Source organism: Cibotium barometz, chromosome 59 (assembly GCF_041138505.1).
Source record: "Cibotium barometz isolate CiBa-2024 chromosome 59, ASM4113850v1, whole genome shotgun sequence".
In the NCBI taxonomy this organism is placed as follows: Eukaryota; Viridiplantae; Streptophyta; class Polypodiopsida; order Cyatheales; family Cibotiaceae; genus Cibotium; species Cibotium barometz.
The window spans coordinates 5,537,108-5,564,447 of NC_141104.1; the positions used below are offsets into that span (position 1 = coordinate 5,537,108).

At 45.5% G+C, this 27,340-nt stretch overlaps 1 protein-coding gene across 1 annotated transcript in view; it reads right to left on the reverse strand.

Annotated features, from left to right (window-relative positions):
* LOC147605408 (vanillin aminotransferase-like) overlaps nucleotides 1-24,636 on the reverse strand; it is a 54,601-nt gene extending 29,965 nt beyond the window's left edge. The window contains exons 1-11 of the mRNA XM_086793566.1: nucleotides 24,421-24,636; nucleotides 24,167-24,251; nucleotides 23,773-23,845; nucleotides 23,348-23,445; nucleotides 23,161-23,253; nucleotides 3,924-3,997; nucleotides 3,795-3,833; nucleotides 3,595-3,683; nucleotides 3,392-3,468; nucleotides 3,230-3,304; nucleotides 3,092-3,139 (exon numbers count right to left, since the gene is read on the reverse strand). Of these exons, the coding sequence (XP_086649692.1) occupies nucleotides 3,092-3,139; nucleotides 3,230-3,304; nucleotides 3,392-3,468; nucleotides 3,595-3,683; nucleotides 3,795-3,833; nucleotides 3,924-3,997; nucleotides 23,161-23,253; nucleotides 23,348-23,445; nucleotides 23,773-23,845; nucleotides 24,167-24,251; nucleotides 24,421-24,554 (885 nt within the window). The 5' untranslated portion in view covers nucleotides 24,555-24,636. The remainder of the gene's footprint in view (nucleotides 1-3,091; nucleotides 3,140-3,229; nucleotides 3,305-3,391; nucleotides 3,469-3,594; nucleotides 3,684-3,794; nucleotides 3,834-3,923; nucleotides 3,998-23,160; nucleotides 23,254-23,347; nucleotides 23,446-23,772; nucleotides 23,846-24,166; nucleotides 24,252-24,420) is intronic.
* Nucleotides 24,637-27,340: the final 2,704 nt, after the last annotated feature.

Here is a 27,340-nt window from a genome sequence, read left to right on the forward strand (position 1 = left end):
GTCCTGAGAACCTTGACCGAGCGACCAGTCTCTTTTTCCACCTCAACTCTCCAATCACAAAAGTGTTGAAAAGCCTCATCCTTGGTCTTCAGAAAGAAAACCCAAGTATATCTGGAGAAGTCATCCACCATCACAAGCATGTACAACGCCTTACTCAAAGACGCGGTACTCATAGGACCACGTAAGTCTCCATGAACAAGAGCAAGTGATGTCGAAGATCTGTGTGTCGCCTCCTTCACAAAGGTGGCTTGGTGTTGCTTCCCTTGTAAACAAGAGAAACAAGCAGAAGATGGAGCCTTGATGGTCGGTAAACCCTCGACCAACCCATCCTTCGAAGCTCGCTGTAGAAGCTGATAGCTCAAATGACCAAACCGAGCATGCCAAAGAGCAGAAGAAGAACTAGAAGAAAGCAGAGCGGTCAACTTGTACAAACCACTATCTTGGACTCCCTGAGCCAAGATGCTACCAATCTCCTTATCACGAATGGTAATCTAATAACGAGAGAAGATCACCTCCGCACCCTGAGCTGTAAGAGCACTCACTGACAAAAGGTTAAAAGCCAAATCTGGAATGTACAGAACGTCAAAGAAGTACCTCTTGTCCTCGGAAGAGCAAAAGATGGGGATGGTGCCATGTCCATGCACTGGCACGGAAGAAGAATCACCCAAAGTGATCTCGCCTGACCTGGCAATGAAGTCCTCGAACCAATCTCGATGGGGTGTCATGTGAGCAGTAGCACCGCTATCCACAATCCACGTCCGCGAATGAGAAGTCACAAGAGCAAGTATACGACGAGTACCTGCTAATAGAAGAATATCATCATCCTTCTTGATCTAAGACACCGCTGTAGAGGAAGAGTTCTTTGCTTCTTCATCCCGCTTCTTCTTGTAACATTGGGGCGACTTATGACCCTTCTTGCCACAATAATGACATTCAATGTCCTTGTTTTTAGAAGATTTGCTTTTGTCTTTATCCTTGTCGTTATCCTTGGAGTTCTTGTCAGAACCCCTCCTCCCAAGTAACTAGAACAGGACGAGGAGAAGAAACAAGAGACTGAAAATAAGCATCAAACCTCTCTAGAAGCTTGGAGAGAAGTCGAATAGCCATATCCTCTGTAGAGATATCCTTGCCACAAACAGCAAGCTCATCCCGAAGATCTTTCATCTTCGAGATGAAAGCAGATAAAGATGGAAAGGCGGAAACTGATAAGTTCATAAGCTGCTTTTCCAACGCCAAAATCCGACCCAGAGACTTAATCTCATAGAGATCTGCAAAAGCCTTCAAAACTTCATGTGAAGCATCTGCTGTACGCGCATGAGAGAACAGAATCCTGACAGTTCAACATCAAAAAGGAGAAAACACGATGATCATTTGCTTGCCAAATATCAATATGTGCCTCAGTCACACCACCGGAAGCAAGGGTGGGAGGGGTGGCATTGGCAGGTGTAACAAGCCAATCCCAAAGATCCACGCCACGCAAGGCTGATTTCACCTTCACCTTCCACAAGGTGTAGTTGGAACCATCCAACTTTGCAAACTCAGAGAACATATGAAGAGTAGTCGGAGCAGCCATCACAAAAGCTTGGGCTCAATGGATCAATACCAATCAAATATGCACGCGGCTGCATTTGTGCTCGATCCGAAGTTCCAGGGCAATGGGCAAGAGAGGGATAATGAAGTCTCTGAAGGTTGGGATCTTATTCTTGCGAGACTAGTTCCAGATGTTGTGGTACGTAGAGCAATTAGAAGCCAGCTCTTCTTGTATATGAGCAAAGCTGAAAAGTTCAGTTCTGTAGATGCGCAAGCGGACAGGACACATGTGGGAGGGCCTCTTTGGTGGGAGGATTATGGGGCAGCAACTCCAAATCTTCAACGTCTTGCCATCCGCATTCTTAGTCAGAATGCAAGTTCCTCTCCTATTGAGCAACTATGGAGTGTATTTAGCCATGTTGCCTCAAAGAAGAGGAACCGCTTGTTAACAACTAGAAAAAGTGATTTGGTGTATGTGGCAGCCAACTTGCGCCTTTTGGCTCGAGTTGCAAGTGGTGATCATGACAACGAGAACTTCATATCCATGAAGGGAGATTCGGATTCAGATTCTGATGAGCTTCCAACTTCACCAGCTCATGATGCAACTACGAATGAGAGTTTGGATGATATTCTAAGCTCTATTTGACATTCTCCTTTTTAGAGTGCCTTAATAGCTCTTTGTATTCATTTCCTTAGTTATCCAAGCCCTTTGTTGTGCCCTTGTTTTCTTCATGAGAAATCTATGAACATGGTGGCTAGCTACTGCTACTTTTGAAAATTGTTGTCTTTGAAGTTTTTCCCAATTTGTACGCTATAATTTATTGCATTCTTTACTCTATTTGTCTATCTTGTAACTTGTTCACAACATAATTAATCTTGAAGTTTGGAATATATGATGGTATTCTTGGGATGACGTGTCGTTCCCGTCCCGTTCCGAGTACAAACGCCCCCGTTTCCCGTTCCGAAGTCGGGCCTCATTCCCGTTCCACGTTCCATGTAACTATGCTTTGGACTTCCATATCATGAACCTTGACAAGGTGGACATGATCTTGGGAATGTCCAGGTTTTTTTTATAAGGACGAGATGATAATGATACATTATCGGTCTCATAGGCTCTCCTTTGCTAATGACGGTGAACTATATGTATCCCGGGGTGATGTCCCCCGTAGATTTTTTGATGTAAACTCAACTCAAGCTTGGGCCGAAGATATATATGAAACTCTTTTTGATCCAAATTCTGAGTTATTTTGCTGTTTTCATGATCTTTTCAGTTCTGAAATTTTGTTAACTGCACATGACATCATTTTTGACCAAATTGGATGCTCAACCAGATATTGCTGCTCATGCCTCAGCTGATCTGGGTGTGCATATTGTAGCATGCACCGGTTAGGATCATATGACATGCAGCAAGGCCTTGCATGCAGTGCTCGTACTTAACCCCTAATACTGTATGGTGTGTTCCATGCCCATACTTAAGGATTTCAACTTTGAAGTTTTAGACTTTCTAACTTCACGCTGAATCTTGATTATTCAACGAGCATTTGAGACATAACATGAATACCTCGTCAGCAATGAAGAGAATGTCATGCTTTTTCAGCACAGCTTGAACCTGTCAAAACATGACAACTTTCTTCTCAAGACTGAACATGTAACAAATCCAGAAACTGAGTGAGTAAGAGATCCATCTGAAACAGCTAACCTTCTCAAAGTAAGAAGCAGGAGGAGGAATAACACCACCAGCACCCATGACCGGCTCCGCAATGAATGCTGCAATCTGTGCAACCCATTTTGATCACATAATGCTGACTAGTAGCACAACACCAACATACAGCTCTCTTTCTGTTTTCGATTGAGTACTTACAGTATCTGGACCCTCCTTGATTATCAGTTGTTCCAGGTTATGTGCTAATCTAGTTGCAAAATCTTCCTCACTCTCACCTGTTACAACAACTTGCAAGCATGAGAACATATGGAAACTACTATAACCCACATAAAATTCATCACCTTACATCGATGCTAGACAACACCCTGCAAAAAATATGAGGCTTTGCACGAGATCTATGCCTGGATTGCGATAGCGCCAGTAGTGTGGACAATCCGTGTGTAGGACAAACGGTACTGGCAAGTCGAATCCCTGGTGAAGATTGCTCAGTCTACAAATAATCGAATTAAGGGAGTCACATTTATAGGTGACCTCATAAGGCTGTTATGAGAACATAAAAACTTCACATCAGTCCCAAACATTTTCTATAGAAGGACAGTACCCTGTGAGGCTTGCTGCCACTATAGTTGATCCGTGATAGCTGCCAACAGTTAAGACAAGAAGTTAGACACACTCTCCCTCTTTTGGAAGAAAATTTCTAGCAGCCTTAGCAGAGATCTGGAAAAATTACGCTTTCTCGCGAGCAATGATTTTCTTCTTTTGTGGCCTTCCTAAAGCATTGTTGTAGTACCAAACCAGCTTCACCTGAAAAAAGCTAAAATGTATCTCCAAAGGGTGGTGGGTTGAAAGTCTTACATATCACACACACAAATGCACGCACGCACATGTGCGTGCACACTTGCACACAAATGCTGAAAACAAGCTTTTGAGAAAAGGACCAGTTTAACCAGGTAGCTGTCCTTGTGCTTCTTTGAACATAAGTAAGCTCTACATGAAATTGCAATGAATGATTGGAATCTAGCACCTTGCATTATTGACTTCTTTGAATGACTTCAAGGATCCAAGGTACTTTCTGAGAAAAGGCCTTAGGTTAGGATATGATCAAATGCACATTAAACCTAGATAGCAGAGTCTGGCCCACAGATTTTCGGAACTCAGACCTGGGCCTCAAAGTTCATAGATGGGTGGGTTCATAGATGCACTTTGGAGCAAGTCCCAAATTCACAATTTGTATCACTCCAGAGCAGTGGACTCTTACTAGGAGAACATTGTCGATATCACAGCTTGGCAAATTTGGAGGGCCAGAAGCATAGATGCTATGGATAAGCAACACTTGAGCAGATATTATACATACTCTTATGGCCACTTTGGCATGTATCCAGGGTCCTTTAAGATATGCACAAATTAGGTGCACTGCCTTTCTTAGGGAATGGGATCATAGGATCGCCTTCTCTTCCACGGCCTCAAGAGTCTCTTAAAATCATCAAACCCCAAACTGGTTGCGCACACCTTGCCTTCTAGGATGATTATTGACAGCCCTTTGGCCATCGTTTTGTATTGTTCATACTTAATAGAAGTCTCATTTCTTGGAAAATGCAGATTAAACCTAAACATGTAATCAAAGCAGCATTTTAGGGTCCTGGAAATTGAGATAATGCCTTTTCAATTGACAAACATGCACACGTCCTATTGGAAATTGTGAGCATGAAGCACTCTACTCAAAGGTTTGGAAGACAATTATGCACAAAGTTTCCAACCAATGTGAGGAGATCAAAGTGGAGCCTCGACATTTAAAATTGTATAGAGGCTCTCCACATCCACTGCCTATGAAGGGGCACTACTATATCTCTAGATGATCTCTCGGATCTGAAGCTTTTGGGTGGAGCATCTCCTCAGACCTGTGGGTCTCAAGGGTCTAGCTCACTCCAACTGGAACGCTCTGTCTAGGTAGACGCCCAAGAGGTGGCACATGTAGCACATGCGCTGTCAGTGTGCACGGCCTAGTCCATCAAATAAGGGCATCCGGGGTATGGCTATCTCATGGTCGTCATCCTGGGTCAGATGAAAGAAACTTGTGATGGTGGGCTATGAGGTATCAGGGGTCCGCTAGAGAGAGAGAGAGAGAGAGAGAGAGAGAGAGAGTTGTATTATCGTCTTCAAAAGACCCCAGGGATCTATGAGACCAAAAGTAGTATAGGAGTTTTATGTGCTGCTCAGCCATGGAAAAGACACAAAGAAACTAAAAGACTTGTACAAATGCATAGACTAGTTGTACGTCTATCTCATTAACTACCAAGTGGGTTGTAACATGCACCGGAAGTATTCGTAATTTAAGGATCCTGTCACACAAATGCTCACACCGTCTTCTGTATCTTGAGTTTCACGAGTTTAGCAATCCACTTTATGTCTTCAAACTTTAAGAGATTTGAGAGAGAGAGAGAAAGAGAGAGAGAGAAAGAGAGAAACTATACACCGTATGGGTTCCCGAATTACCCACTGAAGGGCCCCCTATCCCGTACCGGAATATTATTTGCTTTATTTCTTTGAAGAGATTGACTATGGACTGACAATAAGCCAAATGCAAGATCTCGGAGAACCAAGAGTTGGGCTAAACAGTGCACGGCTGTAGAAGCACCAATGATGACCAATCTCGAGCCTATGCACTCTTCCCAATGGATGTAGGAAGGCTGCAAATCTGAGGCTGAGAGAAGGGGCTGATTGGGACTGTTCTAGGCTATGTATGAATGCTGAAAATGAGTATGAATGCTGAGTTTTACCTTCACCAAGTGGCTGTAGCAAAACTATGCGAACAAGGATGCTGAAAACTGTATGGATGCTGAAAACGCAAGATGATCTGTAGGCTGAATGCTGTAGATGCTGTGTTTTTACTGAATTAATTCTGAATTGCTCAAGCGTTGATGCTCCTATATGCTAATGGATGAAACGTTGATGGATGATGTGCTGAATTCTCCAATCGCTTATGCTCCTTGTGCTGAAGGCTCCAAGCGTTGAGGTCTTCAAGGCTGAATGAGATATGAATGATATGCTCAACTATTTATATGGGAATTTGATGCTGGTCGGCTGGCTACAGAGCTGGCCGACTGCATCTTGTCCTGCATAAATGGATAAATAATGTAAAAATGCCCATTAAATGCTATATGGAAAAAATACTGCATAAATCCTAATAAACGCTAGATGTTATCTGAAGGCTTCTGCAATGGTTTATATGCAATGGATGAATGCTATGCATCATGCAGAGTGCTTTCTAATGCAAACCATAAGGCTTCTACTCACTCTACATGCATGAATGCATCTCTTCAAGTGGGTTAAGAGACTTGGACTGACTGACTGACTTACGTAGCTCGTGCCTAACTTATCCTGGACTGAGGATTACAATGGGGTCACGGTGTAGGACAATTATTATCCTAAAGGGTACTAATAGTGTACAATGTTGCACTAATGATAATGAGCCATCTTTTCACCATGCACTGCAGTGCAGAGTGCATGTGACATTCCCTCCTGCTTAGCTTGGCAGCAAGTTCATGGCTTCCAAGTAGTCCGCCAACAACTGGGGGTACTCTTTTAACTCCTTGTCTAGCCAAATGGCTTCGTGGGTACCTCAATCTCGGAACTTCGTATAGAACTGACGTATCCGTCAACCAGAACCATGCTTCCAACGATGAAGAAGGATCTGCTCAGGCTCGATGACTTCTCCTCTGTCTATCACGTCTGGCTATTGTTCATCTAAAACATCAAAAACTTCTAGTCCAACATATGGTTTTAGCCAAGAAACATGGAAACTGTTGGTCATGTCCACTCCCTGCTAGTTCAGGTGTGAACCCAGCTTACTCACGGGCACTTTTTCCCTGTGACTGGACACAAGTTTTTTTCCCTGTGTGAACACACTTATGTGTGTTGGTGTCACGATTGTGACGTATGTATGTATCAGATCCTCTCTTCATTGCTGATTCATGTTGCAGATGCAAAGAGTAACCAGCCAAGGGAACCCCTACCCTCGACTGGTTGCGACTCTTCGCCAAAGGATGTACCTCTTCATCGAATAGCCACATCCCTTCGACGAATGGTTGTATCCCTTGATGAATGGTGACACATCCCTTAGCCTAAAGTTGTATCCTTTTGTCTATGGTCATGTCCTTTCGTCAAAGGACATGCCTCTTCAAATGTGTCTCTTCATCTCCTATATAAGAGACCTATTGTACTCAGTTTAATCAATTCAATTCAATCTTCTCTCAAGTGTTCTCCTAAAGTCTTTTGTTCTCTAAGTTAAGTACTTAAGTAGTAATTAGTACACAATATGAGGGATTAACAACATAATCCTCACAATGGTATCAGAGCAAAATTTTTTCCTATCCGTGGGTTGTGAAGCCCTCACCCTCTCCGCGGCACTCCCTCGCCCACCCCTCTCCTTGGTGTTGTATGGAAGCAATGGAGCGATGGTGGACTTGGCGTAAATCTTTGCCCATGGTGATGTTTTTTTTTATTAAAAAAAATCCGCACCGCGTGTGTTTCAGAGAGGGAACCCTTGCTGCATACCTGGATTACCCTCCTCCCTACTGCCGGTGGTGGTGGTCGTTCGTTGCATGTTAGGAAAACCCCCCCTTCTCTGCTCAGTATGGAGCACCCCCCCCCTCCTCGCTTCGTTCGCTGCAGGCCGTGAGCCCTTGCTCGCTTCGTGTAGCTACCGGCCTTGAGCCCCCCTCGTCGCTGAATATCGACCCCCCCCCTCTCTTCGCATCGTAGCTGGCGGCACCTTTTCGAAGCGGCGCACCCCCTCTTTCGGTCAGGTACATGATCCAGGCCACCGTCACCTTTACACCATTAAAATAAATAAATTTGGCACGCTACGTGGCATTTGGGCCTCTAATCAATTTTTAAAAAAAAGGTGTGCGCGAGTGTGAAGCGCGCCCCCCCCCCCCCCCCTCTTCTGTTGGCGATTTGGCGACCACCCCCCCGGCTGTCAGGATGCCGCCAACTACACATTCGCCTTCATCCCCTCTCCCGGCTCTGCCCATGCCACACTGCGTGTGCGCTCTCACCATCCACGTGCATGCTTCATGGACAATTTTCCGGAGGAGCCCTACATGCACATCCCCTACCAGAGTTACATCGACGAGATCCCCGACACTCTCCTTCCCGAACACAACCCTCTTCGTGTCCCCACTCCGGACCCGGTGCCACTTTCCGCCGATGCTGGGTGGATTCCAAGTCTCCCGGACTCTCCTATCCCAGTAGCCCCGGCCTCACAGGTGTACCGCATACATGTCAGCAGCCCGCATGTAACCGAACCCGACACTTGGGCGATCTCTGGCACTCACATCACCCCCCTTGAGACCGTTGCCCGAGAACCTATCTGGCTCACACGACTGCCATCCCCTCTAGCTTTGTGGAACACCACCAACAAACCTCCTGGGAGCTCTTCCCGATCCTTGCCTTGGGCTTCGTATCCGTGCACTTTCCTGTACCTTGGACCTGTACACCTTCATATGGGATTGAATCAATGTTTAGCCTTGCTGAGCCTGATGCTCTGATACCAATGTAACACGCGGAAGCTCTGGGGGTCTTCTGTCAGCCCTAAACACTATTGGAAACATGCTGATGCAAAACGCAGACATGAAGAGAGAGTAGAGAGAGAGAGATATGCTGGAAATTCAGTATATTCTTATGGTACAAAAAGGTACCTAACTCTACAGTCATAGGCTGCCTTATACAAAAGGTGAAACGTCACCCAAAATTTAGTCCTAACTTGGACCCATTCCCTAAAGGAATGAATCGATACAATGACGAGCACTCTAGGCCTTATACAGCCCCTTGGATTATTGAAAGTGCTGGCCAACCAGCAGTCGGGACCGACTGGACCCTCATAAATAAAACGCTGAAGCGCCTGTTTTCCTCCATGCAGCCGACAGGTGCTGTACTCAGCCGACAACATCTTCTGGTCCTTCTCCAATGCCAATCCAAGCCCTGGTTCCAAGTCCACACTAGCCTGCACCTTGTGCTCAAAATCCTAGCTCTAACCTGTTTTTTTGGCTGCTCCTTCTGGATTAGCTCTGGAAATGTTCACTTTTTCCTCGTGTGAACACAAGTTTTTTTCCTCGTGTGAACACACTTATGTGTGTTGGGCATTTAGCCCTAGGCTTTTTAGTACTCACTTGTACTTTCATTTCATATCATTATTGAGTACATCTTTTCCAGCACACTCACATTTCTCTATGCTTGAGGTTGTGTGTGTGTGTGTGTGTGTGTGTGTGTGTGTGTGTGCAGGCTAGCTGCCCTCCTACCCAACAAAAACATCATGCATCGTCCAATTGATAGGCAACTTCAACTTCATGGAGACATCACTTATCTTTTTAACTGTTGGAAAAGGTCTAAAACTACGGAAAGAAAGCTTGGGACAACGTTTGCCCACTTATTTCAATCTTTGTTTCATGATGCGCAAATAGACCCAATGCCCTTCCTTGAAGTGGACATCTCGTCTAGACTTATTTGCCTGTCTATGAACTAGATAGTGGCCAGGCTCAGAATTAAGGGCCAAACTGGGTTGAGTACCAAACTCTACGGAACTGACATGCGGATTAGTCATGTTATCCAAGTCTTTTCCAGAGATTTTGAGAATGGTAGACTCATGAATGGTCTGGATGTTGGTCTTTCTACTAAGAACATCTGCTATTACTGGGTTGTACTCGATCATTCCTCCAAACTGGTGGAGGAGCTGACCCTGTCTAGTGTGCTCATTACTCCACTGGGCACTTGGCCTCGTCGGGAGCCACTTAAGTGCTTGGTGGTTTGTGGTGACTGTGAAAATGCGTCCATAAGGAACAAGTTTCAAATGTTTGAGTGCTGACTGTTGTTCTAGCTTGCCCTTGAAAGTCTAGGAAAGACAAGAGGGAAACTTGCTAGGAGGTTCTTCCCTAGGGAGCAAATCGATATGATGATCCATAGGACGAGAGGGTGGGATCCTTAAAAATGTCTGAATGAGAAAGGAGATCTGCCAACAACTGAGGGACTGAAGAGGAAGATGAGACAGCGGATATCGATGAGATAGAAGCTGTCTGAGCATAAAACAATGCTCCTTCCGCTCCCTTGCGGCGGATAGCTCGTATGGCCTAGAGATGAGAAATCATAGGAATGCCAAGAATACTCCTATCCCCCCGAATCATGACAGGCTCACGAAAACCTTTAGAGATGATAAAGGCGCCCTGCCCCCAATTGAGAATAGGTTCATATTGACGAGACCACTAGATTCCTAAGATCATGTCACATCCCAAAAGAGGAGAGACAATGAAATCTTGCTGGAATGAGGCCTTTTGAACCTAAAGAGAAAACTGTTGTGTCCGTTGAGATATGTGGGTGCGAAGACCAGATGATGTAAACCCGTCTACCTCCAAATGATAGGGCACTAAGGTATAGCTCATGTTGGTAGCCAAATGGGGAGAGATGGCATCCTCAGAACTACCCATGTCAAAAAGGATTATGAACTGGCAGCCCCTGGCAGAGCCATAAGCTCGGATCAGGCTTTTCTATATGGTTGTCGCCTCACCCTCTTGCTTAGCATCAAGTACCACGGATGGCATGGGATGCATAGAAGGTAAGATATGAACTGCAATGGTGGTAGCAGGCGGGTCTGGAGGAGCAGGAGATACTGCGGCAGAAGGCTCTTCGGAGGCTTGCTCCGCTTACCTTTTTTGGAAATCCTTCTTACCATGCCCTATGGTATGACAAAAAAAAGCATCTTTTTTTTACTGGTATTTCCTTTGCTCCTCTGGAGGAAGATAACCTCCAGTGATGTCTACTTTAGCCTTTTCCTCGGGGGTTTTCTTAAGCTTAGATTCTTTATCCTTCTTACCCCCTGAACTGGAGCTATTACTGCCATCCTTCTTAGCATCTTTAGAAGATGCATTACCTTTCCCTGACTGCGCAGCAGATTGCTGCTGCTGGGGTTTGATACTGGACTGTGACGACTGCTTGGACTTGCCTCTGTTTATTTCTTCATTTTGAGCAAGAGTCAAAGCCCGGTCATATGTATTGGGTTCAAAGTTGCGAACTATGAACTAGATATTAAGATCTAATCCACGAATGAATTGATCTATCTTGGCTTGCTCAAATAACCCTAACTGTTGTGCTAAAGTTATAACCTTTCCGGAAAACTGAAGCACTGGTGACCCGTTCTGTTTGAGTCCATAAAAACTCATCTACCAGGTCGGTCATGTACTGGGGCGGGAGAAATCTGGTCTTTAGGTCATGAACAAATGTATCCCAGCTAAAAGCTGTGACACCTATGGTCTGGTCAGTATGAAGACTAGACCAATGCTGCCACCAAGTGACTGCCTCACCCGTAAGGTGGGGGGCCGCTACGGACTCTGTCCTGAGGATCTGTAATCCTAGCTAATGGAAAATGAGTAGTAAATTGATGAATGAACTGATTAACTGCTAAATGATCACACTTACCATCATACTTACTAAAATTCAGTTGACTTCGAATGACGGTAGTTGATGTCGCGGGCTGCTAGTTGGTGGCACTTGAGGCTAGGAAAACTGAAGAAAGGTGCTGGTATCTAAGATGCAAGGCCTCCTTTTCCCTTTGGTGCTCCCGAGCGGCGAGTTCAGCCTAACGCCGGTCTTCGTCGATCCTGCATTGGACTTCCTCATAGTCCCGTCTATCTGCTTTTTCTTGTTGCTTTCTTGCTTCAGCTTCTGCTTTTTCTTCTCTCCGTCTAGCCTCGTCTTCTCTTCTTTGTTCTTCCATCTGAAAGAAGAGAGAGATGTAGTCGGGGGTTGTTGGAGGCAGAGAAGAACGTGTTGTTGCCTCCAAGAGTTGGAGACGCTCCATGAGAAGCTGGTTCTGAGCTCTAAGTAGAGCTATGTTGTCTGCTGTAGTCGGAAGAGCAAGGTCTCCTTCAAGGGAGACGTCTTCCGGCTGATGGGTACTCTCCTCTGTAGACATGATACTGAAGTCGGTGGTCGTGCCGGAACGCAATCTGACCATCCAAGGATGCCACACTAGGATACAGTGTCTATGGACAAGCTAAATCTGATACCAATGTAACATGCACCAGAAGTATTCGTAATTTGACAATCCTCACACAAATGCTCACACCGTCTTCTATATCCTGAGTTTCGCGAGTTTAGCAATCCACTTTGTCTTCAAACTTTAAGAGATTTGAGAGAGAGAGAGAGAGAGAGAGGGAGGGAGGGAGAAATGAAATGAAATGAAATGTTATATTAACGTCTTCAAAAGGCCAAAGTGACCTATGAGACCAAAGTTACAACCATGTGACATCTGATACACTGTCTGGAAAAGAAAAGAAAGAACTGAAGGTAAGTATCTAGCCCTACAATACATCAGTAGGGAGCAATCCACTTTATGTCTTCAAACTTTAAGAGATTTGAGAGAGAGAGAGAGAGAGAGAGAGAGAGAGAGAGAGAGAAATGAAATGAAATGAAATATTATATTAACGTCTTCAAAAGGCCAAAGTGACCTATGAGACCAAAGTTACAACCATGTGACATCTAATACACTGTCTGGAAAAGAAAAGAAAGAACTGAAGGTAAGTATCTATCCCTACAATACATCAATAGGGAGCATCCGGAAGTAGCAACTAGGGAGAGTGGGAAGCTAATGCTACTAGTCAAAATGGGGTATGAATATTGTACACCGTATGGGGTCCCGAATTACCCACTAAAGGGCCCCCTATCTCGTTACCGGAATAGTATTTGCTTTATTTCTTTGAAGTGGCTGACTGTGGGTTGACAATAAGCCAAACGCAAGATCTCGAAGGGCCAAGAGTCGGGCTGAACTATACACGGCTGTAGAAGCACCAATGATGACCAATCTCGAGCCTATGCACTCTTCCCAATGGATGTAGGTAGGCTGCAAATCTGAGGCTGAGAGAAGGGGCTGATTGGGACTGTTCTAGGCTATGTATGAATGCTGAAAATGAGTATGAATGCTGAGTTTTACCTTCACCAAGTGGCTGTAGCAAAACGTTGCAAACAAGGATGCTGAAAGCTGAAAACGCAAGATGATCTGTAGGCTGAATGCTGTAGATGCTGCGTTTTACTCAATGAAGGCTGAATTGCTCAGGCGTTGATGCTCCTATATGCTATGCTGATGGATGAAACGCTGCTGAATTCTCCAATCGCTTATGCTCCTTGTGCTGAAGGCTCCAAACGTTGAGGTCTTCAAGGCTGAATGAGATATGAATGATGGAATGAATGATATGCTCAACTATTTATATGCAAATTTGATGCTGGTAGGCTGGCTACAAAGCTGGCGGACTGCATCTTGTCCTGCATAAGTGGATAAATAATGTAAAAATGCCCATTAAATGATATAAATGATGGGAAAAATACTAGATAAATCCTAATAAATGCTAGATGTTATTTGAAGGCTTCTACAATGGTTTATATGCAATGGATGAATGCTTTTCATTATGCAGAGTGCTTTCTAACGCAAACCCTAAGGCTTCTACTGACTCTACACGCATGAATGCATCTCTTCAAGTGGGTTAAGGGACTTGGACTGACTGACTGACTGTCTACTGTCTAAGGCTGAGAATGACCTACATAGCTCATGCCTAACTTATCCTAGACTGAGGATTACAATGGGGTCACAGCGTACGATCCTAAAGGGTACTAATAATGTACAATGTTGCACTGATGATGATGAGTCATCTTGTCACCATGCACTACAGTGCAGAGTGCATGTGGCAAGGTTGCTCCAAACTCTACAAGAATAATGGAGGGGGGGCACTAAGGGCTTACTGCAAATCACCCGTGAAAACATCATGAACTGCCATCTCCCAATCCTCCCCGAGGTCTGGTCCCCAAAGGGAGGCCCCATAGCTCACAACTGTGTCAAAAAGACCCAATGAGAGAGAGAGAAAGAAAGAAAGAAAGAAAGATATATTAACGTCTACGAGAGGCCAAAGTCGGCCTATGAGACAAAAAATAATACAACTGTGTTCTTCCGGTCATCGGAAGAAAAGAAATAAAAGAAAAAGTGTGCATGTGTCTGGATATCATGGATCGGTGGAGCCCATATACAAACAATATAAGGGGGGGTGGGGATGTGGATGGAGTGCTAAGGCAAGATGCATCTCTATATGCTGAAGGGGTAGTACAAGCATGCTATGCAGATCTATGTCTAACTCCATCCAGTGCCATAAGAGGGATATAAGATATCATACATCGCCGATGCTGAGGCTGTGAATGGCATGAACATGTACCCTGAGTCTGAGTGAAAGCGAGCTAGCCTCTCCTGTGTCTCCATCTGGTCTCTCATTCGGATAGCTGCTATCTCTCGGTGACGGAGTCGGGGTGCTCTATGTCCAGTCTGTCTAGGTCTCCTCTTGGCTCTCAATTCCTCTGCTCTCTGTGCGGTCACCCCACGTGGTACATCAGCTGGCACTGGCATAGCTCTCTGGAAGAAATCTGTGAGCTGGGACTGTCTCCCACCCCTAGTGGGAGCGGGTGTTTGGAGGAGTCTCTCTCGAGAACTATGAAGCTCTAGTAGTAGTCTGCCAAGCTGTCGCTGGTCCGAGGCCTCCATCAACCGATGTGAAGAGTGTTCCTCAAACAATCCTGCATATCTATCTCTGACCCCCTGGTGGGCTCTACATCTACATACAAAGTGATCCTCAGTCTCCACCTCCTCGCGGCACAGTCTGCATATCCGCTCAGCTCTGGGAACCCGTGCCGCTCTCCCAGCCTCTATCTCTAGCTGATGTGATGAGACTCGTAGCTGTCCAATAGCAACGCGAGAGCTGTGTGGCATGTATACATCCATGTACCGCGGTCGATGTATAAACCCATTCCCTGAGATGCTCATAAAGTGGTCTCTGTAGTATAGCATCTTCGGTGGTAGTGAGCTCTCTGGTGCTGTCCATGTCTCCTGTATGTAGTGCTGCCATATGTCCTGTCTCATCACTCTGTTCCTCTCATTGAGAGAGAGGTAACCCCGTGGAGCAGACTGATCATACTGAAAAGGTGGCAACTGCTCAATGTCTATCCCATGATGTGAGAACCACCGTAGCATCTGTGCATACCAAGATCCAGTGTGTCCAGGCTCGGCCAGCTGTCTAGATGCCTCAAAAGCTCGGCGGGATAATCTCTCCGTGGGCCTCTCCCTCATCCTGTATATAAAGGAGATCGTCTGGAACAATGCCTCCACTGCCATAGGTGGTGCAACAAACTCAGCTCGAACAATGTCGTGCGGGACGCATGGTTTGCTGCGTATCATCCTCGAGACCATCAAGATCCGTGGTCTCTCCAGCTGTACCCATGTGGAGGCTGCAAGCCCTGGTGCCCAAACCGCTGCTGCATACATCAAGGCTAGTGTCACTAATGTATCAAAGAACCACCCCTTCGTGCGGGGTTCCTGAAAATGTGCCTGATGACACTGACACTCAAGGCCAGCAAGAGCTGCATACCCCCGTGCCAAGGTAAACATAAGAGCTCACCACCTCGACCCGCCCTCCTGCTAATGTGAGAGTAGTGTGGCTCCTAACTGCGGGTGAAGTGTGGAAGATCATAACCTTGGTTTTCCCAAGGTTCACTGTGAGCCCCTGCTATGCGCAGAAGTCATCAAGAGCCACAAGGTGTCTTTGAAGCCCAACCTGCGTGTCGGATACCAAGACGATGTCATCAGCATAAAGCATAACATGGACAGTAATACCTGATAGCTCAACCCCAAAGCCTCCTCCCTGTGTGATGTAATCGACCACCTCATCAATATAGAGCCCAAAGAGCGTGGGGGAGAGCGGGCACCCCTGCTTCACACCAATGGTGCTAGCAACTGTGTCGGACAAGCCTCCTGGGCATCGGACTCTCCCGAAGACCTGCTCATATAGCCTGTATATGCCCCACATCATGTCTGAAGGTATGCCTAGTGTCTATAGTCGTTGAAAGAGGCGCTCTCTGGGCATAGTATCAAATGCCTTGTGGAAATCCACAAAGCAACAATAGAGCCGTTGCCTCCGTGCCTTGGCCTGATCAATCAGGCACCTCAATGTAAAAATGTGGTCGATGGTCGAGAAGGCTCGACGGAAGCCTGCCTGGCCTACTGCTCTCAATCCCCCAACCTCTGCGTGAGTGCTCAGCTCTGCCTCCAAAACTGCCCCGTATAGTTTGGCCAATATATGGCCAATCATGATGGTCCTGTAGTTCCCGGGGTCTAGTACATCTCCCTCTTTATGGATCGGCACAATAGTGTGCATCGTCCACTCAGCCGGAAACCCCTCTGACAGAGCTCTGTTGAAGAGATGAGCAAGAAATGGTGCCAATGTATCAATAGCATAGATGAGATGCTCTCCCTGTAATCCTGTATGATCTGTCGCCCGTCCATGTTGGAGTCGGCATATGGCCCTCCTAACCATAGGTGGGGTGAAGAAGGTGGAGACTGTGGAGCATGGCTCTGTGGGCTGTGGTATAGGGGGCTGTGTAGGCACATCATAAAGTCTCTTTGCATATGTCTGCCAGGTCTGAGGATCGGCAATAGGTGTGGGAGGGCGGGGCTCTCTGAGTCTCCTCCAAGCAGCAGCAGCATCTCTGCTCATGAGCATGTGATATGTGTCCCAGTACTGAGCAGCCTCATAAGCTCGCCGCTTACGGCGGGTGAGAGTATGCATCCTCTTGCCTGCCTACCTCTGGGTGATCTCCCCGCGAGCCCTCTGCACTCGGAGACTGCGGTAAAGGTTTCTGCACTCATCATCATACCATCGGTTCTGGGGCATGCTCCCAGATGTAGGTGGCCGTCCTGTCTGTATGTGGTATGGGAAACTCCTCGCGGCTGCGGAGTGCAGTACATGTGAGAGCTCGGAGGTGAGCATGGCCATGGGTGCCGATGGATCTAAGGCAAATAGCTGATCATGAACATGATAGTCGTACACCTCGGCTAGAACCCGAGTGAAGTGAAAAATAGTGCGTGGTGGCTGTATGATGGGTGGGTGGGTCTCCAATAAGCTCCTGAAAGTGAGGGATAGGTATGTATGATCCGCCCCAATGGGGCATGTGGTACGGTGAAGTGAGACACCATATCTGCTGCCTCCCGGGATCCCATCACATAATCCACTGTACTATTGCCGCCTCCCACTGGAAAGCAAGTCAACCCACCTGAATCTGGCCACTGAGTCATCCCGTTATAAATAACGAGATGGTGTCGGGCCCCAAGCTCCAGCAAATGTTGCCCATATCCAGTGCTGTCAGCTCCTCCATCAGCGGAGATCCGAGTGGTCCCTGTATCCTCTGTAGCTAGCGGCTCTAGTCTCAAGGGATCCTCAAAGTCATAGATCTCGCACTGTCTGCTATGAGTCCGTGCATTGAAGTCCCCCATCAAGAAGACTTCTCCCAGTGTCGAATAGTGTAAGATCTCCTCAGATAAGACAGAGTATGGAGACTCACTAGCCTCTCCTCCACCCGGCTCCTCGGTGGTGGCAAACCGCGACCCCTTCGGAGGAAAGTAGCAAAGGGCGACATAAATCCATCTGGTCTCCGAGAGGCATAAGCTAATCCACATGTTTCTCACCTCTGAGTCTCGTGCTACGACTCGAACATGCTCATGTAACCCATGTCTGAAAAGCATTGCAATACCTCCTGAACCTCGGGAGGTGGCCTGTCTCATCCCCTGTCGGTGAGCTGACTCCCACTGATAACCCTCAACCCGTGGTAAGCCCCTCTCCGGGCTCTCATGTGTCTCTGTCATCAAGATGATATCCCGGCCCTCCATCACCTCCTCAAGTCTCCCTGGATGTGTCCATAGGACTCCATTACAGTTCCAGATTGCTATGTGTATCTCTTTGTCTTCATGTTGTTTCCTCCGTGTCTCATAGGCCAGATGGTGCTATTCGACCCTCTTCCCATCAATGTAGATGTGACCATCCCTATAATGTGCCTTCTTCCCTTCTTTGCGTGCCGCCTTGATCTTCGGCATGCATAATCTTCTGTGCTCCAATTGCATCCATGTGAGGTCATCATCGAAGTAGATGGGGTCCCCTGGCAAGCTCCTCAAGATAGCCCGTCTTCTCATAAAGCTCATCCTACTCTCCTCGTCCGGGAACTGTAGCACTAAGGCCTTGCCTTTGGTGGACTCCTTTGGGGTTGTCCTCCATACTCTAGTGAATGGGAGCGGCTCATCCTCCTTTAGTCCTAGCTTGGTACATAGGTTCCGCCCGTCAATCTCGGGCGTGGAGGTAGTGCTCTCTGGTATCCCTGTGACTCGGATGTTGAGGCGCCGGATCTGTCGCATCTTCTCTTCATCAAGAGTAGACTGCATCATGTGTACATCTTCTTGTACCTCCTTCTTGATGTTCTTCTTCATCACTTGTACATCTTCTTGCACCTCCTTTTTGATGTTCTTCTTCATCACTTCTACTCATCCTTCGCGGGCCGCCTCCATTTTCCCCTCGATTGTGTGGGTGAGGGTTTTGGTGATCTCTTCTTTGATTGCCTCTTTGTCCACCTCAAGAGTCTCTCCTTCCTCCCGTGGACGATCGCGTAAGGATGCCACTTCGCCCTTCAAAAGGTTGATTTCCTCCTGCATGGCGAGCTTTTCCTTCTCCCACTCCTCTTGCATGGTAAGCTTCTCTTCCTTCCATATTTCCGCTTCGGCCTCCAGCTTCCCCATGCGCGTCAATAAGTCCTTCTTGATGGCAGTGATGGTGCTGTCCAATGTCTTCTTCTGGTCCTTGATAAGATCCCTAAGGATATGATCAAGCTGGCTGATTTTGTCATCTACAGACCCTCCCATTATAGAGGGAGGGAATGTTTGAAAGGAGCAGGTAAATATGTGGGAGAGAAAGAGAAGAAATGGATGAAATTCAAGTCCCCATTATGTTGCTGCCTTGGGGGCCTGAGCAAGGGTGGGTGGGGAAAAGGGCACGAACCAAATCGGTGACAGAGAAGAGAGACGGGCTACACACAGAGAGGGCGAATGCAGGCGAACAGTGATAGAGAGGCCTGACGAAAGAGAGGGGCTACACACAGAGGGGGCGAATGCAAGCGAACAGGTGTGATGGAGAGAGACGGGAGGGAGAGAGAGAGAGACAGAGAGAGAGAGAGAGAGAGACAGAGAGAGAGAGAGAGAGAGAGAGAGAGAGAGAGATGGGGGGCGCAGGCAGGCAGCGGGAGGGGAGAGCGAAGAGCGAAGGGAGCAGCGGGAGGGGTGGGCGCAGAGCGAAGCGGGAGGGGTGGGCGCAGCGGGAGAGGGAGGCGCAGCGGGGGGGGGGAGAGATGGGGGGCGCAAGCAGGCAGCGGGAGGGGAGAGCGAAGAGCGAAGAGCGAAGGGAGCAGCGGGAGGGGTGGGCGCAGTGGGAGGGGGGGAGAGAGAGAGAGAGAGAGAGAGAGAGAGAGAGTTATATTAAACGTCTCCTAAAGACCTGATGGGTCTATGAGACCAAAGTGATACAATGCTATCCATGGTATGTCTCATCATGGAAAAGAAAAACGAAACAAGTACAAATAACATAGCTCTTTGAAAGTAGAAGTTGATACAATGATCATGATGGGGAAGTACATTGGGTATAATCACTAGTACAAGAGACTCTCATCATGGAGTACAGGAGAATATCAAGCATGTGGGGCACATCATCCTCCAGTAGAGGGACACCACTCTCAAGTATGTCGAGCATGGGGTTAAGAGTGTGGCCGGGAGGTCCCCTTTTGTCACGGTACATGGGAAGGTGGTGTGATGGCAGTGGAGTATGTCCTGGATCTGGAACTAATGGTAGGATTGTGGTTGGTGTCCCGTGGGCTGGAGATGTTGGCAGCAGGTGTACTTGCAGTACAGTAGGGTTTCAGCACATACTGCAGGTACAGTAGGGTTTCCAGAAGGTGTACTTGCAGGTACAGCTTGGCGCCTTAGCCCTGAGCACTAGCCAGTGGGCAGTGTCCGGCTTTAATGAAGTGTGAAAAGTAAAGGTTATAAAACCTTTACGAGAATAAACAAAGGTTTCAGTGAATACTTACCACCTACTCACATGCCACAAACCATGTCAAAATACAAGACACAAGCAAGGAGAGATGTGTGCACGTGCATTATGCAGTGGATATATCTCCCGTTCCTGGAACCTGTAAATAGTAGGTCTTCCCGAGCACGGAACTAGCTCAACGGGAAGCCTAAACTGGGATCCTTGACAATGGGTTCCACGTCCTGGCCACACTACGGGTGACACAAGGCCTCGCCTCCCATAGGTGACGCGAGTCCTAGCCTCAATACAGGCGACACGAAGCTCCCTAGCCTCCCATACTTTGGCATGAAATAGGGGAAGACCACTTTGGTGGCCAAATGGTGACAAATTGTCTGTCATATGAGACCAAAAGTAGTATAGGAGTTTTATGTGATACTGAGCTATGGAAAAGACTAAAAGAAACTAAAAGACTTGTACAAAATGATAAGAGTAGCTCTACGTCTATCTCATCATCATCATGTGGATGTCACACGCACACACATGGACATGGCTAACCTTACATCTAATCCTTTAGGCAACAGTCTTAGGATAGAATTAGGGAGACTAGCAAACTCAGGCACGGAAGAAGCAGCAAGTAGTACTGTGGCCATCGAAGCATCAGGAAGCTGGCCGATAGCCGTTACTTAAAGGTGGGCATCATCAGGCTGGCCAACCAGTATATTTCATGATTTATGAGCATTTTTGATAAGTCGTGGACAAATAGAACTGGCGGGCGGCAGTATCCTAGCTGACCTGTGCTTATGGAGTCTATAAAAGGCTAGGCTCAAACATATTCATAATCATCTGATCCCCACCTAAGGGGCAGGTCATAGTCAGTCTAGATAGGGTCTTTGTTTACCATTTTGGGAAGAACAAAGGCCACACAGCAGTTGTACAGTCATACATTTTTTTGTACCATATCAATATACTGAAAATACAGTTCATCTCTCTCTCCTCTCTCCTCTCTCCTGACAATTCATTGCTATTGCAATCAGAGCATTCAGGCTCAACCATCTAAGCACTAAGCTGTCCCAAGAAAGGTGGACAGATCTATAGGAGAACGTAGCCAAGGTAGCAATTACGAGGTGTCGGCATCAGGCAAAGCCAAGGAAAGCATTCCCTCGGAGTTGTGTGCCTAAAGGAGCATACCATTGCCTCTCTGATCAATTCCAAAGGTGGAGCATCAAGCATGATCATTCTCAGCAAGAGACCATAGCTATGTTAAGGGAAAGGGATTGCAGGCATGGGGACAGAGTGGAACAGATGCACAGTTCTCAGTCCAGACTTGGGGTGGAATCAGAGGAATGACAGGGTTTTCAAAGTGTCTGAAGTCAAGCAATCGAAGTACAAAGTCAGTAGTCCAGGGAGGAGGGACGATAGATTTCCAACCCATCATCAAGTTTAGCAGGAGGGAATGTCACGTGCACACACTTGGACATGGCTAACCTCATATCTAATCCCTGATTAGGCAACAGTCTTAGGGTAGGATTAGGGGGATTTGCAGACTCAAGCAGGGAAGAAGCATCAAGTCCACAAGCATCACCATGGCTCACACTATAACCAGCCCACACACGGGAGTAATGTGGCCATCTAAGCGTTAGGAAGCTGGCCAACAGCAGTTACTCAAAGGTAGGCTCAAACCTATTCATAATGATATGATCCCTACCTAAGGGGCAGGTCATAGCGAGTCTAGATAGGGTCTATATTTCCCATTTTGGGAAGGCCAAAGGCCACACAGCAGTTGTATAGTCGTATACATCTGTTGTACCATATCAATATACTGAAAATACAGTTCATCTGTCTCTCCTCTCTGCTGTCTATTCATTGCTATTGCATTAGTGTTCCTAATCAGTAGGCTTAGGGCTGGAACAAGTACATCCCGCGCATGCAACAGGATACACGTGAAAATACCTCTCCACGTCAATGCAAAGGAGAGTTCATGTGGATGTGGTATCATCATCCATCCAGAATATCAAGCATAACGGAGCCCATAATTATCGAGAGGCTTGCCATGTCCAACACTAGTGAGGAGTGTTCCTAAGTTGCTTGAGAATCTCCCTAATCTGAAGCTGTCGTGTGAAGGGCTGCCGTGGACTGGGGGTCCCTGGACGTCGAGTGCGGCATAGCTGGTGGGTGCAGTTGAGGGTGACTCCAGGATCGAGGACGACCCGGTATGGCAACTGGTCTTCCTCCTAGGTGGATTTGCCGACTCAGGTGTTGCCATCATGTATGTGAAAGAAGTTAGTAATGGTTAGCTATGAGTTTTCTCGAGGCTGGGATCCACTCTCTCTGGAGTGAATCTTTGTGCCTGCTGAGCTCCTCGAATAAAGTCCCAGGCATTGACTGAGGAAACAATTTTTCCCTGGACAGTGGACCAAATGCTTCTCCGAAGAGGCAGTGGAATTTCCCCCACCTCCGTAGAGTAGATTTGGAGAGGCTGCAGGGGAAGGTATGAGATGGTCAAGGCTAGGTTTGTATGATCAACCCCTGTAGGTGGAGGTACAATGGTAAACTCTGAGAAGTGACACATAAGAGCAGGAGACCCCATCAAATAATCCAGGATGCTAGATCCACCTCCATGTGGGAAACAAGCTAGGCTACCAGAAGGTGGTCACTCAGACATGCCATTATATAAGAGTAGCTCATGCATGCTCCCCATCTCGAAAGATGTTTGCCTAGCTATTAATTTGCTAGAATCCAGTGAGGTCTGACCCGTCCCCAACTCCATAGGGTCCATCTTTGCCAATATCAGAGGATCCAGGTGGAAATCAAACAGCTGTACTTGCCTGTCAGCGGTCCAGGCAAGTCACCCAAGAGGAGAATGCCTCTCGTTTGTAGACAAACTATCCTGGATGGATCAAATCCTATACAAGTATAGCTGCAAAATGAGGGATTCCACTAGGCCATACAATGCAGAGGAAGGACTCAAACAGAGGGGGTGTACACAATTTAAAAACAGGCACTTACTTCACAAAAGTAGGGATGTTTACAAGGACTTGAGCTAACCTGGGTGTCATTAGCCTCTGATCCATCATTTGTAAAGAATACTTTTGACATCTTCGCTGGTGTAAAAAGATCAAGTAGCTCTTTGGATAGTTCCTACAAGTTAATAGCCTCCAACATTAAGCAACTGAGTGTGCAAAATGCAGATATATATGGAATCAATACAATGATCAAAGCTTCAAAATGTTACCATAGTAGGTTTTGTGATACGGTTCCAAAATGAATGGTAAAATGGTAATTTGTTCATCTGATTGACAGCAGCATTGACAAGACGAGGCTCGTGTCCCCCTGTAGATCTCAAATGTCTTTCTCAGTCAAACTTTTCTCTTTAATGTTTTCTTCCAAGAGTTACTAAGGCTCTTCCCCGCCCATCAGACAGGCGGGAGCTTGGACAGGGGAGACCCCCCTGTCCAAGACTCACAGGCAGTCGAGATGGGCCCATGAGCCTGAGTGTGAGCATGTCTGTAAAGGGCCTCAGATGACAAACCAAAACAAAAGCTTTTTGTCTTACATAGAATGCCAGCAACTCAGCACATGGACCTCTCACATTGGCACAAACTGGAAATAGATATCAAACCCAATCATACAAAGTGAGATGTTAGGTACAAGACTTGCCTAAAGATGTGCACCAAAGGCCGGCAAGGGTATCGAGATACTTTTTCCCGGTGCTGTCAAACACGTACGCTCCCTGAGAGCAATAGATACCATTACAACACATTTTAATATGGTATAAACACCCTAAAAAAGTGAAAAGCATGGTTGAAAGTGCTCCACGGGCATGTAGCCTGGTAGTGAAGGGTTTTACCTCCTACAGCAAGGACCTAGGCTCAATACCGATCAGCTTACACCCAGTGGTGGATGCACTATGACTAAATAATATATATTCCACACACAAACACACACACACACACACACACACAAAACAACATGGGAGGAGCATTCAAAGTCTACTAAGTAATCACAACATATTTTCACTCTCAAAAATTATCAAAATGCAAAGTGTGACTACCTCAGATCTCTCTATCACCAACGGGGTAGACTCCGTGATCTGTCGAGCTGCCGTAAAAGGAGCCAGTACATCATGGCCTGTGTCTCTGCAGATCCGTAGAATGAGAAAAAAAGATCTTGTACAGTATTAATCATGTGAAAATCTTCACAATTGATGGCGCTAGGCTTAGTTGGCTTGAAAAATTGTCAAGATGAGTCCACAAAGCTCAATTCTGGCCAGAAGTAATGAAACCTAAAACATTATCCAATCCATACCTTGTAATCTCTTGCTGGGCAGCAACGCCATAGGCTTTACAGAGCCTGTTAACAGCATATGATGGATGCTCTCTCCCAGCTTGAGCGTCACGCGTACGAAGGGACTTCACCAGGCGAGCTGCTACGCGCGACATGGCGGAGAGATCAGGAAGAGGATGAAGCTACTCGTGTTCAGGAGTCCGCATGCTTAAGAGGAGACGCTAGCGGGTCCCACTAAAATAATAACCCACTTTTCTTTTTCAAATTGTTTTTTTTATTATTTGGAAGATCGATTTTCTCCTCTTTTTTAAAGGAAGACTTGAAATTATACAACTCACACACACCACGCCGACAAGGGTGCACATCCACCGTAGTCAGTGACGATCGTACCCAAGACCTCTGGGTTGACACTCGTCCTCTTCTCCTAACTGAGGTGCTGCCAATTTGCTATCGATTTTCTCTTATCAAAAAATAGACTTCTTTCTTTTGAGAAGACCTATTTTCATTATCACAAAATAGTCTATATTCAAAAAAAATGTTACTTGATCAAAATAAGGCCTGATACACACACCAATACCATGGACATATGTCGTCAACCAATCTTTATACAAAGTTGTAACTTGGTCAAGCACTCTTTACACACACCTAAATACCCCATGGAAGTGGAACCCCTTGTCCACAGAAAAGGTAAGATTGTGTTATATTGGTCCTTCCTAACATGCCTATCCATGTCCAGCCACTTTTGGCCCTTTTGATGGGCTTTATATGGCATCCTTATCAGCATGAGCAAGAAGTGCACTTTTTCTGTGTAAAGGGTGAGTGCCCAAGATTTGACTTTGAGTCTTTTGATTGGCTATTCAAATCAGAAAATTGGGTGGGCTTTTAGTGAAAAGTTGGGTGATGCTCAAAAGTAATTAGGCTTTAGCATTAAAATTTAAGTAAATGCCCATATTTAAATTAAAATTTAAGTAAATGCCCAAATTTAAACTAAAATTTACCTTTGAAAACTACCAAAGTTCTCAAATTTCAGACAAAAAAAAACACTACAAACCAAGTTTTTCAAGCACTGGTGAGAGAGAGAGAGAGAGAGATGGAAAGAGATAAAAGATACTAAATAAGATTTATTGATTTTTATTTTTATTTTTTACTTGTTCGTCGATAAGCAAATTATCAACTAATCTCTTAGTCCTACCTTCTTTGTTACTTGTTCGATAAGCAAATTATCCAAACAATTTCTTAGTCCTACCTTCACAAAGAAAAGCAAAAACTCATTTCCTTCAAATAAAACCAAGGACCCATGTCATATTCAAGAAAAAAATATAATAAATACTAATTTTCATGCAAAAGGGCAAAATTGTAAAACTTACATTTGTATTATCATTGGAGCTAAAACATAACTAAAAGCGAGAGAGAGAGAGAGAGAGAGAGAGAGAGAGAGAGAGAGAGAGAGAGAGAGATGGGAAAGAGAAAATAGGCGTGAACATACTAAATACGGATTTCTGCATCCTTTTTAACTTGTTCGATAAGCAAATAATCAACCAATCTTTTATTCATGCTCTACAAAGACGCCCAAAAAGCCATTTCCTAAAAATAAAGGTGAGGTTGCATCTCATCGATTTAAGAAAATAAATGGTGACTTTTTTTGCTACTAAAACAAATGGGAAAAGGGCAAAATTGTAAAACTTACATCGCGTAATCGCTGGAGCTAAAACATAACTAATATCCCTAATTTCTAAAAATAAAGGTTACAAGTAGAATTGGGAATCCTAGCCTTTGAGAAAACAATGCCATTGGGTTTGAGATCATGTGACATGGGAGCATGAGAAGATTAGGTAAATTGGCAAAAGAAGATTTCTCAAAGCAAACAACCATGTGTCGATTTTCCCAAGATGCCTTCCACCTTGCGGATGGCTACTTTATTTCTATTCAAATTATTTTTTCTTCCACCTTGAGGATGGCTACTTTGTTTCTAATCAAATTCTTTTGCCACCACACATGCCAGAAAAAAGTTTATATCTAAGGAGGCTCAAAGCAAGTACACCAATTCTTCATGATTGAAGATTGAAGCTCTCTCTCTCTCTCTCTCAAACACACACCCACTTCTCTCTCTATATATCTCTCTCTCCTCTTCCTCTCTCACATCCCCCCTCTCTCTTTATGTTATGTTCTCTCTCTCTCTCTCTCTCTCTCTCTCTCTCTCTCTCTCTCTCTCTCTCTCTTTGTTTTACAGGTATATATTTTATCATATTTTTTATGAATTAATAATTGTAAAAAAAATATGCTTAATTTAATTTGTACAGGATTCAGCTTAATGGGATGTGCAAATGTGCACAAGATTATCACATGTGCAAATGTGCACAAAGTTATTTTATGTAACAAGGCCCATTAGCAATTATATTTGGGCAAAGGTTTTTAATATGTAAAAACCTTAGGAGACTTCATATGGTAAAAAATATGTAAAGAAATACCCCAAAAATGGGACAAGCAAGCCCAATTTGTACGCACATCTATTATTAGCTCCTTGGGCTATTTTTATGAATAAAATTTCTCTAAATACTCATGTCGTGGATGTGGGGGGGGAGATTGCACCCAATCTTGTCTTGATGGTGATGTTATTCTATTTCTCTTGTCTCATGCTATGCTATACTCTTTGATTTTAATTTAATTTAAGTCTTTGTTTTAATTTTTGATGTAATTTGAGAGTTTTTAATTATTTCTTTAAGAAGTACAAAAGGGTCCCATGACAGTGGTATCAAAGCTTTGGTTTAATTTAATCTTCTTGAAGCCGGTCAAAGACTTGTGGGCAAAGAGGTGAAAGAGACAAATGCACATGTAATTTTGGTAATTTTTTAAGTTTAATTTGAAGAAGAATACATTTATGTTTATGTATAGTTGACAAAAGGCTTGTTTTTAACCATTGGATAACAAAACCCCATCAATC